The sequence below is a fragment of the Echinops telfairi genome, unplaced genomic scaffold (genome assembly GCF_000313985.2).
Source record: "Echinops telfairi isolate 266 unplaced genomic scaffold, ASM31398v2 ScPeMD7_7465;HRSCAF=8503, whole genome shotgun sequence".
In the NCBI taxonomy this organism is placed as follows: domain Eukaryota; kingdom Metazoa; phylum Chordata; class Mammalia; order Afrosoricida; family Tenrecidae; genus Echinops; species Echinops telfairi.
Window position 1 is genome coordinate 8,150,908 of NW_022111365.1, and position 15,906 is coordinate 8,166,813.

The following is a 15,906-nucleotide window of genomic DNA, read 5'->3' on the forward strand; positions in this document are numbered from 1 at the left end:
ATGTTTCCCTCTGTCCTTGGGTGAGAGGCAGGAGCTGCATATTTCAAACTTAATTCAATATATATTTGCATCAATGACATTGATTTCCTTCCCTCCTTGAACCAGGGCTTGGGACACACCTCAGACAACTTCCTAGTGGTCCTGTCCCCAGCTCCTATGGCCTACCATCAAGGTAGCAGAGGCAGCTCTCAAACTTACAGGGATTATGTGAGGTTCTTAAACTGGCTCAGCTGCTTAGGGCCTGTCCAACTGTGGTGAGGTAGGTGCACAGGAAGGTTTGTAAATTAGGCTTGTATAATTGATAATAGTGAACTGCAACAAAAAGGGAAGAGAGTAAAGGCCTGCAGTAGGAAATTGGCTTTTACAGGGTTTCCAGGAATTTCTTACAATGAACTTTAAAACATAAACCAAATGACTGCTAACACAATGAAACCAGACACTCTCTAGTTCCTCTGTAATTTATCAGTGGACAAAGGTCAATCACAAAGAGGCAGCTCACTCTCCTACTGATGGGCCTGCAAGTATCCATGTACACTGAGGCCAGCTTCTCGATTGTTCAAGCAACTGCCACTTGGAATTTTCACAAGACACAGATTCAGGTGCAAAAAGAGGAAGAGTTGAGGCAGAGAGATCAAAGGAATCCCAGGAGGTCTGCTGCTACCATTTGACGGTAGCACTGCACAATGTACCAGGGCCTGTGTGTGATGACAGAAAAGCTCAACAACAGCCTGCAAAAATAGGAGAAAGGCAGGGATAGGCTGTGTGTCATAGGCAGGGACTTTGACGAACCTGGCCAGCAATGGTGAAAGGGTGGACAGTCTTTCTGGAAAGAGATGAGAAAGTTTCACATAAGACTGTTTGGCGTGGGTGGCAGATACCAACAGTACAGGTACCTGTGCCATACGGTAGGTAGGTGCCAGCTACACTTAGCAAGCAGCCCAGGAAATATCCCTGCTTAAGTATACCTGCCTCTGTATTGAGGGCTTCCGTGCTATCCAAGTTTACCACAAAGGGGCTCTTGGGGGAAGCAGGGGAGGAGGTGAGATTCACAATTAAAAACTGAACCCGGGCTTCGCCTGACCACGAGTGCATCAAGGACAATGTACAGAAGCAGGCTGTGCCTAGTCAGTTCCGAAGAGGCCTTGCAGAGCAGACTTGGGATTCCTCTCATCTGAGTGGGCAGTTTACAACTGTATGCCATTAGCAGGCTGAGAAGGGACACTGGTAATTGCACTTGAGACACAGCAAACACAGGCAAAGGACTGGATATGATGAGGGAAACAGAGAGAGCAGACTGACCGATTTTAAGGGGTCCGACTGGGGTTCCAAAGATTGTGTGGAGCAGGGCTTGACTGATGCAGACACCCAGGCTGGACAGTGGTTCAACCCTCCCAGCACAAACCCTCTCTGGGAGCTGAGAAGCCCCTGGCCTCTTCCTGCCTTCAAAATGACTTCTAAGGTTTCATATTTGAAAAGCAAGTAAGTTATCTTGACCTGTTAAGAGGATAAGTAGGTGCCCAAAGGTTAGCTGGGGTGTGGCTGGGACCCCGGGAACTCCACGGGGTACCTGAAGAGTAGCCTTTGGGTTTGTTTATGTTCTAATGATGCAAGGCCTGCTGCCCTCCTGCCTGCAGATGCCTTTTAGTTGACTGCATGATAAAACTGGGTTTTCAAAACAGAATTCTAAGCATACTTTTAAAGGAACAAGGGCCATTTGATGATAACAATTTGTGTTTGTCATCCTTGATGACAGAATGGATCAATAGCTGGCTAGAGCCCCTACAGCAGCGATTCTCAACCTGTGGGTCATGACCCCTTTGGGGGTCAAACGACCCTTTCACAGGGGTCGCCCAATTCATAACAGTAGCAAAATTTCAGTTATGAAGTAGCAACAAAAATAATTTTATGGTTGGGGTCACCACAACATGAGGAACTGTATTAAAGGGACACGGCATTAGGAAGGTTGAGAACCACTGCCCTACAGAATCCTTTCTGCTCAGTTTGGCTAAGGCAATAAAGGGATAGTGGGGCAGCTGTGGGGTTGCCAGGGACCAGCACAGCTGGCTGGCTGACTACTTGCTAGTCCTCTCCCTGAATCGGCGCTTCGACTTCTCTGCACTGGCCAGTGACTTCACAGCAGATGCCAGACATGGCTGCAGAAGCCGGTCAAGGCAGGCAGGTGCACAGGAGCACCTTCAGTATACACGCCTCTAGATCAGGATGTGCATGCTTACATGTTACTGTACATCTAGCACACACGGGTGAGACCTCTGTCTGAAGAGAGATTGCTAAAATATTCAACTTTGTCATAATTATTTACTTCCTTTCCTTCCATTTAGATCTCAACACCTTTTCTCAGTGCTGACAAATGAAAAAGAAACAAAGAGGGCAAGCTTGTACAATAAGGATTCTGTAAAACAGGTTCAAAACCATACAATGATGCTCAAATTGCTGTGTGGCATCCATTTCCCCCCATGAAGCCTGATCTGTTTATAATCATGCCATTTCTATGGGAACAGAGGGGATGTCACGTCTGTTAGAATTTATAAGGCAAAACAGGTATTTCAAATTATAATGCAAAAGAGATTGTAAGGGAATGTTTCTAAATGAAACATTCTTGTGAGTTTCATTTCAACCAGACACATATTACAAAATAAAGATTTTCTTTTGTAAAGTGCTATCTTCTCAGTGACTCAATCACCCCACCCCAACCCCACTCCACACATGTAGAATGCCTGGTTCCCTGTCTGCTTGCGAGAACTAGCTGGAGAAACATCAGCAAAGGCAAGGCGGACACGTTTTGTGTTTGGGGAGCTGTCTCCGTGCCACCTTCTGGGCTCATTAGTGTGTGTGTGCAAATCCTCTCCATGGAGAGATATTCCTAAAAAGCCTAGGTTAAGGACGGCCGCTCACCTGAAGAGGCTGCTCCCCAGGGCCTGGCTAACACCCTTCTGCTCTTCCTCAATCGTGGCCTTGCATTCTCTCATCTGCCCAAGAGTAAGACCAGGAACTCATCCACTCCTACCTCCTATCTTCCATTTTCCTTGCCCACAGAGCACATGGCGGAGCTGAAGCTGGCTGTGTGTGGCCAATGGGAGGACTTGCCCACAGGGTCATTAAGGAGGATTTAGAAAAAGGGACGCCATTAAAAATAGTCACCTGCCCAGTCTATGCTATTGACCGACATAAGAAAAGGTACAAAATTGGCAGTAAACAATTTCTTTCAGCTCTTCACGATGTCCAGGAAAGACAACCTTTCCGTGTGGTTAGACTTGAAGGATGGCTGCTCCAGTGTCCTCGGGTTCTGTGTAACAAGAAGAGTTTGTGTCCGAACGGCAGATTCCAGGTCCTTCTTTGTTTTCTAAGTTGGGCTCTGTTAGTGCAGATTTTTCAAAAATAATCTTTTTGCTTGTTTCTGGACAGTTCTGGACATAGATTACTCTATTATAAGCCTTGAGTCTCTTCCATAATTGTACATATACTTTGCACTGCACATACATAAAAAGAAGTCCTCCGGTAAAGCCAATAGCCACAACCACTAACTTAGTCCAAAAGGGCCACTCGAGGATTCCTGGAAAAGAACAAACTTGGTCAGCCAATCAGCAGATTTGGTGTAAGCGTAAATAACCTGCACTTCCATAGCCAGGAGATAAACTTGTGAAAGCCTGCTGCATCACAGCAGGGGAAGGCACTGTCCGCTCCCTTCCACACTTCCAGGAAGTAATTGTTAGAGACTCTTACACTTTAAGAGTTGGTATCTTCTAACTGGGTTTCTTAAACCACCACAAGAGAAATGGCTCAAAAGGACACCTGAGGCAATGATTGACACGTAGCCATACATCCCTCTACAAGGGGGAGGAACAACGGAAAATATGGGGGAAGGGAGACAGCGGTCGGTGTCAGAGATGAAAACAATAACAATGTACATTCTATCAGGGGGTTATGAGGGTGGAGGAGGGGGAGGGGACAAAAAGAGCTGGTACCCAGGGCTCAACAGAAAGTAAATGTCTAGAAGAGAATGAGGGCAACATATGTACAAACATGCCTGATTCAATTGATGTATGGATTGTGATGAGTTGTATGATCCCCCAATAAAATGATTTAAAAAAAAAAAAAGGATACTTGATGCTCCCTAATGACATTCCCTTCAGGAAACCTTGACAAGCTCATCCCAGCATGTGACCATATAATCCGGGATGAGTTCCCATGTAAGTACACGTACCTGTTGCTTGCCCCTGCTTGATCTCATCAGCAGTCCGATCAATAAGCACATACAAAGACCAGACCACACAGGTGATGGCGACGACATGAAAGGTGACCGAGCACATGATCTTCCTACGCTCACTGGCTGTCATCTGAAGCTTCTCCCACTGGGAAGATAACAGAGCAAAGTATGAGGCGCAGGTTTTCTACAGGTAGAAGGCTATGTGGTGAGAGAACTGCAGGTGGACAAGACTACCTTCTTCCAGACTAAATGAATTTCCCCAAACACCTAACATCTTGGATTCAACCACATACAAAGCTCTGATTCAACCAGGTTTAAGATACTGGTATTCTTTTGGCAGCCAACTTTCTATGCAATGAAAAAAAGCTGGGATTGAGATGCGTCATGAAATATCACCAGCAATTCCCTTGTCTGCTTATCCTTGCAAGCAGAAATTAAAAGGTCTGAGGAAAAAACTTAAAAGAGTGTCAGTCCTGAAAATGGGAAAGGTTGGTCCCAGACCCAGTTGCCATGCTTTAAGTCACTCTAACTGGCATGGGTTAAGGGAAGAGGTGTGTGATGAAGCCACAAAACACTAGCAGATGGGTTACACTACATTGTGAAAGTGAATGGCAGGAGCTCACTCTTTGGTCCTCTGCTACTTTGGCAGCAACAGCTTGGAATCGATGCTAAGGGTTCTTGATATACGGTAAGTAGCCTCTGCCAGTCTCATCTCCTTTAGGAGCTCATTAATTTATTCCAAATAGCCAGATTATCTTTCATTTACTGGCTTCCGAATCAGAAGAAACACATAAATGTAGAGAGAAAGAACAAGTGTAAACACTCTGCATTTCCTTTGCTAATCCTAGTCACTGTCTCTTCCCAGATGGTTCCCTGCAAGGTAAACTGAAAACAGAGCTTCATGGATGATCTTTCCTAGTCAAAAGGCCACAAAACTCACTTGAGAGAATAGCACAGAGTAACTCCAAACTCACTGCCATCAAATCAATCCCAACTCATAGCAACACCAGAGGACAGAGTAGAACTGCTCCTGAAGATGTCCGAGACGGTAAATCTTTTTAAAAGCAGAAAGCCTCATCTTTCTCCCTTGAAGCAGCTAGTGGTTTTGAATGCTGGTCTTGAAATTAGCAACCCAATGTGTAACCCACTACACAACCAGGATACAGTAGGTGACAAATAAATTAGAAGGCTTTTACCTTAAACAGGTAAAACATTTTTAAGTAGTTTGTGTCTTCTCTAGCAGCCAGAGTGCTTTCCCCTATGATTTTTACAACATCTTCACTTACCTTCCTACTTAAAATGCAGAGTTCACGCACCAGTCGCCCCTACTCCCTGACCTGCTGTTTTCCTAAGACCCATTCAGTTAAATCTTTTCACATCCCCCCAAGATACTCACCCCTCATTTTGGGGGCTTACGCTTTTCTCCTTACACAACTTGGTCTATCTGAACTCCTTTCATTTTGGCTCTAAATCCTATTGATTTTTCAAGAACTGCTTCAAAACCCAAACATTCTTTGATGCTACATCACTCCACTTCCCTGGCACGCTAGCTCTCCAAGGACTGGTTCCTTCTCTGAACGTCTAAGGTTCCTCATCACCACACCACGTTGCCTTTTATACATTAAGCGTTTAAGACAGGAACAAAGTCTTATTCTTCCAAATAGAGCCTTACATGCTGGGTACACAGAGGGAGTCACTGAGGAGATAATATTAAGAAGCAGATGAGTACCACTGATAAAGCTGTTCTCATATAGGAGCCATGTATATGGGGCCCGAAGAGAACTGCATTTCACATTAGCTGTAGTTTCGTCTTGTATCCCATCCCACCCTCTAGCTCAACAAATACTCTTCTTAAGTATGTACAAATAAGTCTTCACTGTGCTAAGTACTGGGGACCTCTAATACATGATCTCAAACAGATAGGAATTATACAAGGAATAGTTAATATGTTAACTGTTGACTAAGATGTCACAAAATAGTCTGGGATTAGGCCCCAAGTTACTGGCAGACAAACCTGTAATCTAAGTGTTAAGGGAAAAGAAAACACCAAGATTGGTTGGAAAGAGCTTCTTCGTAAGAGAGACTAGGAACTCCGCACAGCACAGAGCAATGTCCTCAACAATGTTCAATGTGCACATCAGCTCCCACTTAAAAAAAATAAACATTAGAGCTTCACTGAGTCCCAGATGCTAACTCTTTCAAGGACACGCATGTTAGGGAGGGTGAAAGCCCTGCCAAGGAATGTCTTTCCACATACTTTCCGCAGAGGCTTCAACTTTGTCTCCATGATGAACTCATACTTGCAGAGTTCACAGCACCGTGTGTCAGAGCTCTTGATCCACTGCTGCAGGCAGGCTTGGTGCACAAAATGCAGGCTCCCGGTGCAGCGGCATGGAGTGATCAGGGGGCTTTCATCGTCACCCTCACAATGGCAAATCCTATGTTGGAGGAAACAGGCATCAAGAGGGGATCACCACCAATGGGGAAAATGACATTTCCATAGAAAGTTAATTTCAGAAACATACACCACATAAGTAACTACAAGCACAAAAATAAACGAACACAAAAGAGGAAAAAGGCTACAAACTACACACTTCTAGCTTACCGCATACCAACATGGAAAGTCTGATGACATTTTGCAATGGAGAGGAAAAATGGTGTAAGAAATGACAAAGGAGTCATTCTTGGTAAGACTGAAGAACTTTGCTGAAAGATGAATTTAAGACAACATGGAAACATTTCCCTGAACATAAAATGCTAAAATAATGAGTAGAAAGTTCAATGTAAAGCAAACCTAACTCCCTACCTTCCAATAATATTATAATTACTTAAAAATGGAAAAATCTGCTTTTAGCTATAATCACTGACCTCATCCTCATACATCTGTTATTTCCCAGGAGATAGAAAGAGCAGAGCATCTCTAAACAACTAAATGGATCCCATTACCAGCTGCTGTAATCTTTTTTTTAAACATAGCAATGTTTTTAATTTAAACATGAATGAATTTAAAACCGTTATTTCCAAGGGTGCATTGCAGCAGGATGTAGCAACAAACCGTGTTTAATAAGAATTTAATAAGCTTTTGAGAAACAGAAGAGTGTTTTCTGGCATCTGAAAAGCACCAGTCCTGAAAGGAACTGGCCTTGCTCGGCTTTCAGGTGGGTTTTTTAAAAATGGGTTTCTGATTCAATCCTGGGCAATGATAGCCGCTGAGGAATCAGGCTGACTGAGGAGGTTGGGTCAGAATGGAAAAGGCACAAGAACAGTGACAAAACTAATTCCAGAAGATTTGGGACACTGTACAAAACCCAATGATCTCTCCAAGGGAAAATAAAGATGGGTGGTGAGGCCAAGACCTTAGTAGCAGCAGATGCAGTCACAGTAAAAGGCAGGCAGGAGCTTCTGGAGACTGCCTGCTCCTACACCTACCCTACCATCGGAGGGCCACACGTCCGATGAGACTGGGATGGGCGGCAAAATAAAAATGCTTACAGTCTGCACCATCAAGCTGGGAAGCTGAAGATACTACTTTCTTTCTTCTAATTTCTTTATGCAAAACCCATTTATTTTTAGTGAGGAGAGCCAGCTTGGCCTTCCAATATGTGTAGCTTCTTCCTCTTTCATGGGTTATGTCATAAAAATTGGATTTTCTAAACATATGACAACTCCATTATCCTGGAGAAAACAATTAACCCACAGTTATCTACCACTTCACTTTCCTGAAACTTCTACCACTTCACTTTCCTGAAACTTTCCATATTAAAATGAGTCTAGGGAGGTATGGAAAGCAGAGATGGCCAGAATGGTGGTTCTTGGCACACCAACCTGCAGGCGTCCCCTGATGTGGATACAGAAGTTATGGGGAGGTGCTTTTCTGAGAGGGGAGAAGAGCATTCCAGGTCGCTGTCCTTTTCGACTGAGCAGAGGGGTGCCTGCAGGGCCCTGCTCTTCAGATCTGCAGACACACTGTCCTCAAAGACATCGTCGTCGCCCATATCATCAGAGCAGAAGCCCGTGCTTTCAGCCAGCTTGCTGGAGGACTTAGCTGTGCTCTGACGGGCAGCGCAGCCCTCCAGCTCACGGAGCCTGTGCAGATTGCTGGCACTCATGCCAAGTGGGAAGAGGTACCGCAACAGTAGCCTGTTCCTGGACAAGGCCTCATCATCTGCTTTCTCTTCCAAAAGTGAGACATGGATGATCCGCTTGCCCGCTTCTACCTCTGAAGCAGGTGAATGTTTGTCATAAAGGGATGAAACACAAGAATATTTAGAATTGCCATGAGGTTTTCGGTTTGGTATTCTTTTTTCTTTATGACTGAACATGTTAATTCTGAGACAGGGCTCCTGAAAGAGGGCCAACTTTCCTTCAGAACAAGTTCTTTCCACATAGTCAAAACTTCCCTTAGTGTCCTGGGCCTTCTCGTCCATATCATTTAGGGATTTTGAGAATGTTAGTGCTCTTCTGGCTTTAGTATTCTTAGCAGGCTTCAAGGCCTGGACCCATTCTGAACCACGGGAGTTTCTCGTTGACACCTGTGACGTGTCTTTACAGATAATTGTCATTGTGAGCCCTGGTGTTAGGGAACTCTGGCATGAAGGAGCTTTCAAGACAACAGCAGACTCCACGTGACTGTGATGACAATACTCAGAAAGCACTGCACTGGAACTGCATGCAGAACAGTGGGATAAAGCACAGCAAGTGAGAACAATTGTAATGAAACAGACATCAAAGTGAAGTAATGAAGCTAATGTCCACATATTGATCAAGCAATAGAAGCCTCCTGATGGAGTGCTTATTTCCAGAAGTGCAGTTAGCTACAACAGCCTCTGAAGCGGAGGTTACCTGCACATATCCTGATTGGACGGTGTAGCAGATGTACGGGAGAAGGCAGTCACCGGAGCCGAAGCTGCCAGCGGGGGGCTCCCAGCCTGCAATGACACAGCTCCAGTCAGCCTTTGGAAGGCGCCAAACTTCTTAAAACTTCATCAGTATCATAGATCTGTTCAGTATTATTAGGTCCTTACAATCTAAGCAAATCAAATCAATCACCGCTATTTTCTTCTTATGCATGGGGAAGTACAGGTGAAAGAACCTGGGCCAAGGAATCTGCAATAGCAGAACGCCCAGTAACTTGGTTCACTGCTATAGCAAGTAAAACTTAATTTGTAGGTAAGTCAAAAAGCAAGTCCTGTACAGTACTATCCTTCCTCAGCATAGTCGAATAGTCCCCAAGACAACCCTGATCAGGCTGACAGGAACCAAGAGCTTCTCACACTTCACAGCCTTCCAGAGACCATGCCATGCTCTGCTCCAGGAGGCCTCGGAATCCCTGACAGAGCCCTCTGCACAGAAGGCAAACCAACTGACCATATGACCACTGCAGATCAAGTGGAAGCCTACCAGGGGGCTGGGCACAGACACTCCCTCCCCGGTATTGGGATACTGAATATAAAAGAACAATCAATAAAATTTAGAGAATCAAGCCATTAGCAAGAGCACTTAAATTTGACATCGAAGATAAGGTAGGGCCTCTGAGGGGTCAGGAACAAGTCAAGTTGGAGAAAAGTTCAAAGAGTGTAGGAAGCCATGCCAATATACAAGCATAGACCCAACAACATTCCTTGTTTTGTGCTTCTTTTATTTCTTTCTTTAACCTTGCCCATTTGGTAGTCCTTACTGAAGACTCTTTCATAGACCTCATTCCTTTAAAAGCCCCTCTTCTGATGTTAGGTTGGGTACAAACATCAATACAAATAGCCAGGACCGTGGGTGATGTTAAGAGACTCGGGCTGCTTCCTACCTTGGGTAGACATACTCAGAAAGGGCCACTCACCAACCCTGCCACAGCTCCCTCTGTCACCGCTCAAGGAGAGCATACCTTCCTTGGCACAGATCCATATGCTAGAGTAACCATCAAGCACAGATTCAGTGATTGTAGAGAGCTCGATTTGTTCCTGGAATCAATCTCCCAATGAGGATTTAAGACACAGGCGTGGATCAAGAGAGCAATAAAAAAATTAAGGTAATAGCTTCAAACTCCAGTCTCAGATCCAACCCCTGTCAGCCCAGGTAGGTCAATGGGCTGATGTGCTCTCTTTAAGGAATTGGCAACACTTAACCTCATTGGACAGTTATGCCTTTATGTAGTGTGAGACCAAGAAAATATAAGGGGAAAGAAAATTTCACATACTACATACACAAGGGTAATTAAAGACACGCTGCTAAAAACCATAGAAACCTTTTGTGTTACTCTGAGTTGACCAGAGAAACAAATTCATAGACACTTATATGTGTATAAGAAAGAGCTTTATATACAAGAGCAATTGAATACTGAGAAAACATCCCAGCCCAATCCAGGTCAAGTCCATAAACCCAATATTAGCCCATATGTCCGTTACCAGTCTATAAATTCTTCTTCAGACTCATGCAGCGCCTATGCAATGATGCCAAATGCAGGAAGATCACAGGCCAGTGGGTAGAAAGTCTTGTGGATCCAGTGGTGGTAGAACTTTCTCAGTACTGGCATGGGTCTCCACGTGGCTCCTCCAGCTCCAGAGCTCTGGCTGCATCAGCATAGCTCCATCAGGCTCGTTGTCAATAATGTCTTGCAGGAAGTAGGCATGTGTCCCACCTCCAGGGAGCTATTTATCTCCTTAGTGCCTCCAAATGAAGTCATCAAGCTGTGACCTGATTGACAGGCTAAACTCCACCCCTTCACTCATAAGTCTCAAACAGATTATGTAACTACCACACCTTTATTAAACCAAAAAATGAAAATGCGAAACTATTGTTTCTTGACATGTCCTTCTTCCAGGTCCCCACACTTTTGAAGGTGGTGTTTCCATCTGTCTAGCCCTGCTGAAGAATTGTGCTCTTCCATTTACACCATGTCAAGACAGCAGTTACAACAGCATCCTTGAACAACTCCAATTTTGCATCTTTTCCATTTTATTTTCCGGTGGTGGTGGGGGCGGCAGACAAAAAGAAGTCTTAAGATGTAAGATTAGGGCTTTAGGGTAAATGGGGGTAGGGCCCCCAACACAAGTCTCCTAAGACAGCTCCTGCTACTCTCAAAGAATGACCCAGTCACGAGGCAAACACATTCTTTGGTGCAACTTTCCTGGGCAATTTCCTCACCAATCTGATTTCAATTTTCTTGAAACTTTTCCCTAATAAATCCCTGTGGTTGTCCTGTGTCCTTTGAGAAAACCTATCAAGATTACCCCATTGGAATCTCATCAAACAGTTGCCATAACTTTCTGAGCTCACCTGTCTGTTTGAATTTAACAGGCCCAGCAGATCCCCTTGGAAGCCACTGTATCGACTGTAATTTTTTTTCACACTCAAGGAACTGGTACAAATTTTAACTATATAACACTGTGCAATGTTTCATACTACAGTGTATGAAATCTGAGTTGGCAGAATTTTTGAGCTACATAAAGGTGGAATACTACAATCTGATCCTAAACTACACCTGGATATGACACTGTAAGGACAAATGTTTTTACATTTTAGCATAGCACAAGCATGAAGGCTTACTAACTTTAGAAAACAGTAATTTAAGATAGAAAGGATCTCATCTGACAGGAACTAAAAAATCATCTATTTGCACAATAAGTGCTAATGAAAATTAATGCAACAGGCTAGTGGCCCAACTGTCAAAAATTCTGATCAATGTAGATCATCAATCATTTTTCATGTCACGTCTCAACTGTTCCATGTTGAGGGTGTACACAGAAGCAGATGATTCAATATACACACTATTATATATCTTAGACATACTTCCTCCTGAAATAAAGCCTGAACGGGCAACAATCAGATTTAACTAAATGTTAGAAATAATTGCACTGAGCAATTATCTAATCAATGGTGGACTTCAAGCTAATACTGAGTCTATGTTACAAAATATGAATTGGAAGTCAATCTAAAAGGACTCATAGAAAAAAAGATTTTTCTAATTTCAAAAAGACCTGTAGTAAATCTCCATAGTATCCATTTACATACAAACAAAAACAACTTCTAGGGGAGTCTATTTTAGTACTAGCCTAAGAGATCTAAAGGATGGGTCATTTTAGTTGAAGACTGGTTTGAAAACCAGTTTAAAGTATTGCCTTAGATTATACCTAGAAGTTGGTGGGAAATACAACTTGACAAATAAAATGGTAGGTACTGCTCTTCAAAACTATCAGACCCAGCACACAGCTCAATTCCTAAGGAGTTACATTCTAAGCTTCTTTCCGAGAGAGGAATCTTTAACAAACTAAAGTCTTCTTTGAGCTCTTTCTACAGGACACTAAACTACAACTCTGTGTAGAGTTGGGCTATAGCTTAGTTCCTTTGTGGCTTCAGGTTGCTAAAAGCAAGGCATGCACAGGATTGACTATAAAATGGTTATCAAGATGTTTTAATTCATTGAAGAAAGCCAGGTTTACAAATAGCATGTCTTGTTTATACGAGCTTAACCCCTTTCAGTCACCTAGTGAATTTGGAATTGACTCCCAACTAGTGGTAAATAGAATGCCTCGTATGTATTTTTGGTGCAGAAACAAACAAAGCTAGGCTAAACCAGACTTCAACATCAGCAATAGGAGGTATATTTGCAGGGAAAGTGCCAGCTTTATATACAAACTAGTAAGTCTAATATGACAGGAACTAAAAAACCACCTATTTGCACAGGATTGACTATAAAATTGTTATCAAGATATTTTAATTCTTTGAAGAAAGCCAGGGTTCTTCATTACTGAGTCAATGAAGTAAACTTTAAAATCTGCGTTGAGGCGGTGGTCTTTGACATCCCTGACTTGCTGAATCATGCTGGATCAAATGAAATTAGCTCGAGCAGCTCCTCCTCTACAGCCAAGCTTGCTGGTGGTGGTGCTGGGGCCAGGAAAGTCCTCTGTAATTAGCCTGCTGGCAAAAACCAAACACGAACTCCATCTCTCACACTAACCCAGTAGTCTGTGATAGTGGTTTTAAGGTAGCTACAGTTTCTAAGATGCCATTAAGAAATGTAGTTCTTATCTGGGGGACGGGTCAATTCATATGGGGTGGCTGGTTGATAAACTTGGAGTAGCTGATCTTTTTGTATGGGAAGAGGGGAAAAATTAGCAAGATGACAGCACGCCTTCAAAGTTCATTTAGAAACTGACATCCAAGATAAAAGAATTTTGTTGGGCTTGCTATTTGCCTACTATCTTCTCAAAAAAGTTAGTCTTCCCTCCCAGGGGAATGTTCTCCATAAAGATTTTCTATTTTGATCACCTTGTTAAAACCCAATTCCAGCAGTAGTCTCTCTGCCTCGATTTCAATGTACTGTCATCAAAATTAATTCCAATCAGCTTCACAGACAAGGCCTTGGCGAGAATTCCTGTTCTATCCTAACAGCATTAATAATTATTTCTTGTATTCTCCGATCCGAAGGTTTATGCAGCAGGTGTTTGAACATGGGGCAAGCAAAGTCACAGTGCAAACTCTCATCTCTGCTAAGAAGTATATTGGAAAATGAGGCCAGACATTAGTCCTTGCCAGTAGATTGATGCAAATGAATTAGGAAAGTAGATTCCTTCCGCTGTGGCAAAGGCTACAACACACAGCACACTGTCCATAGGTAGCTTCTTTGTCTCCAATCCAATGCAAGGTCCAATCTGCCTTCTTCTTCACACAAGGCATTTTCTTAATGGCACTGAAGAGATATTCCCTTTCTTTGGAATTTTTAATCTAAGCATCAATAAGTAGACCATACATTTCTGACTGTATGTTTTCCATAGCAATTTGGAAGCCATCGAAATAGGGGCCCGCCGTAATCTGGACTTCATGACTAAATCACTCCACCAAGTTTTAACTCACTATTCCATCACCTGCTACAAAGGAAGTCAGAACATGTGATATACAAGCTCTCGTTCCTGACTTCAGGACTTCCCAGGGCTGAATGTCCGTAGAAGGAGCCACCTCCTCAGCTGTCCAAAAGGAAGCCTCAGCTTTCCTGCACACCTTCCAAATATCATGGTAGTTACTATGAAACAGGGCAAGGTGGCAGGGATTCTCTTTCAGCAATAGCTCATCTTCCATACTGGTGCCAGGTGTGTTGGGGTTCTCTAGCTCACTGCCTGGCTGGCCAGACTGGGGTACTGCTGAGGGACAGGGGCATGCTCTCCTTGTCCACCAAGCTAAATTCCTTCATGGGAGAAAGCTGACGATGCTAGTGGTCAATTGTGTTGACAGCATGGAACTCAGAAAACCGGCCCAAAAAACCCCCCACAAAAACAACAACAACAAAATGAGCACAGTGTAATTTTTTTGAAAGCACCCTAACAAAACTAAGACAACTGTATTACTAATAGAAGTTATATGCAGCCATCCATTAATAGCAGAGGCAGGTTTAAACATGTTTTCTTTGTAATAAAACCTGTATGCATGTATGAACTGGAACTCCAGACTACTTTTTGACTTAGCATTGTCCATATGAAATTTTCTTTTTCCCTGTATTTTCTTGGGAGTCTCGTTAATCATTAAATCAATGAGTCTGTTTTGGCAGGCTCTAAGCAATGTGAGAGCAGCAAAACAAACGGCCTGAGATTATTTGTTCAGCACTGATTGCAACCCCTACTAGCGCTGAGATGCTTACATGTTCACTGACTCGGCTTTCCTCCTGCAGTCGGCATCATAGTGTGTGTTTTATGAAATGGAGGAGGACTTTGTGGATTGTTGTCGGACACATGGGTTAATGTTGGACTTGTCAGCTTGGGAAGCACTGGGTTGGATGTTTTCTTGATGTGCACTTTTATATAAAACTCTCTTATACATATGAGGTTCTGTGGATTTGTTTCTATGATGTACCCAGACTAACACACCATCCTTGCCTCTAAGGAGCATTGTGGTTGTACTTCTTCCAAGACAGATTTGTTTTTCTCTTGGTAGTCCATAATACTTTCAATACTCTTTGTCAGCAACATAATTCAAATGCAAAGTCTTTTTTGTCTTCTTATTCAATGTCCAACTTTCATATGTATTAAAGCAACTGAAAATACCATGGCTTGGGTTATGCACAGCTTAGTCCCCAAAGTAACCACTCCTTGTTTTTCAACACTTTAAACAGGCCTTGTGCAGCAGATTTATCCACTGCAACGAGCCATTAATCTCTTGACTGTGGCTTCTATGAGCACTGACTGTGGATCCAAATAAGATGAAATCCTTGAAACTTCAACCTTTTCTCTATTATTATGATGGCCCAGGTGTGAGGATATTTGGGTTCCTCTACGTTGACTGGCTTTTTTTTTTTCCAGTTATATGTATGAGTATAATGAATTTTGACACAAAATCTATTTCTTTCTTTTTTTTTTTTTACTTACAAAGATCTTTTTATTTAACATCATAACAAGAACTATAAATAGGGATTTCCAGTTAAAGATGACAGAAAATACATTTCATTTGCTATATTCCCCCTAAGTTCTAATATAATGAGTACAAAATTAGTTTTTTACAGAACAAATTTCTAAGACAAAAAAAATCACTGCATTTCTAAGACAAAAAAAATCACTGTTATTATTAAAATAACAAATCAATTATGACATTATTATTATTATTATTTTTAACATTTTATTAGGGGCTCATACAACTGTTATCCCAATCCATACACACATCAATTGTGTAAAGCGCATTTGTACATCGTTTCTCAAAACATT

General features: G+C 42.8%; 1 protein-coding gene and 1 pseudogene across 1 annotated transcript in view; both read right to left on the reverse strand.

Annotated features, from left to right (window-relative positions):
* Positions 1-1,908: 1,908 nt before the first annotated feature.
* MARCHF8 (membrane associated ring-CH-type finger 8) overlaps positions 1,909-15,906 on the reverse strand; it is a 65,021-nt gene continuing 51,023 nt past the window's right edge. The window contains exons 3-7 of the mRNA XM_045283682.1: positions 9,068-9,153; positions 8,051-8,890; positions 6,483-6,663; positions 4,223-4,370; positions 1,909-3,571 (exon numbers count right to left, since the gene is read on the reverse strand). Coding sequence (XP_045139617.1) covers positions 3,267-3,571; positions 4,223-4,370; positions 6,483-6,663; positions 8,051-8,890; positions 9,068-9,153 — 1,560 coding nt within the window. The 3' untranslated portion in view covers positions 1,909-3,266. The remainder of the gene's footprint in view (positions 3,572-4,222; positions 4,371-6,482; positions 6,664-8,050; positions 8,891-9,067; positions 9,154-15,906) is intronic.
* LOC101660113 overlaps positions 13,405-15,906 on the reverse strand; it is a 27,576-nt pseudogene continuing 25,074 nt past the window's right edge.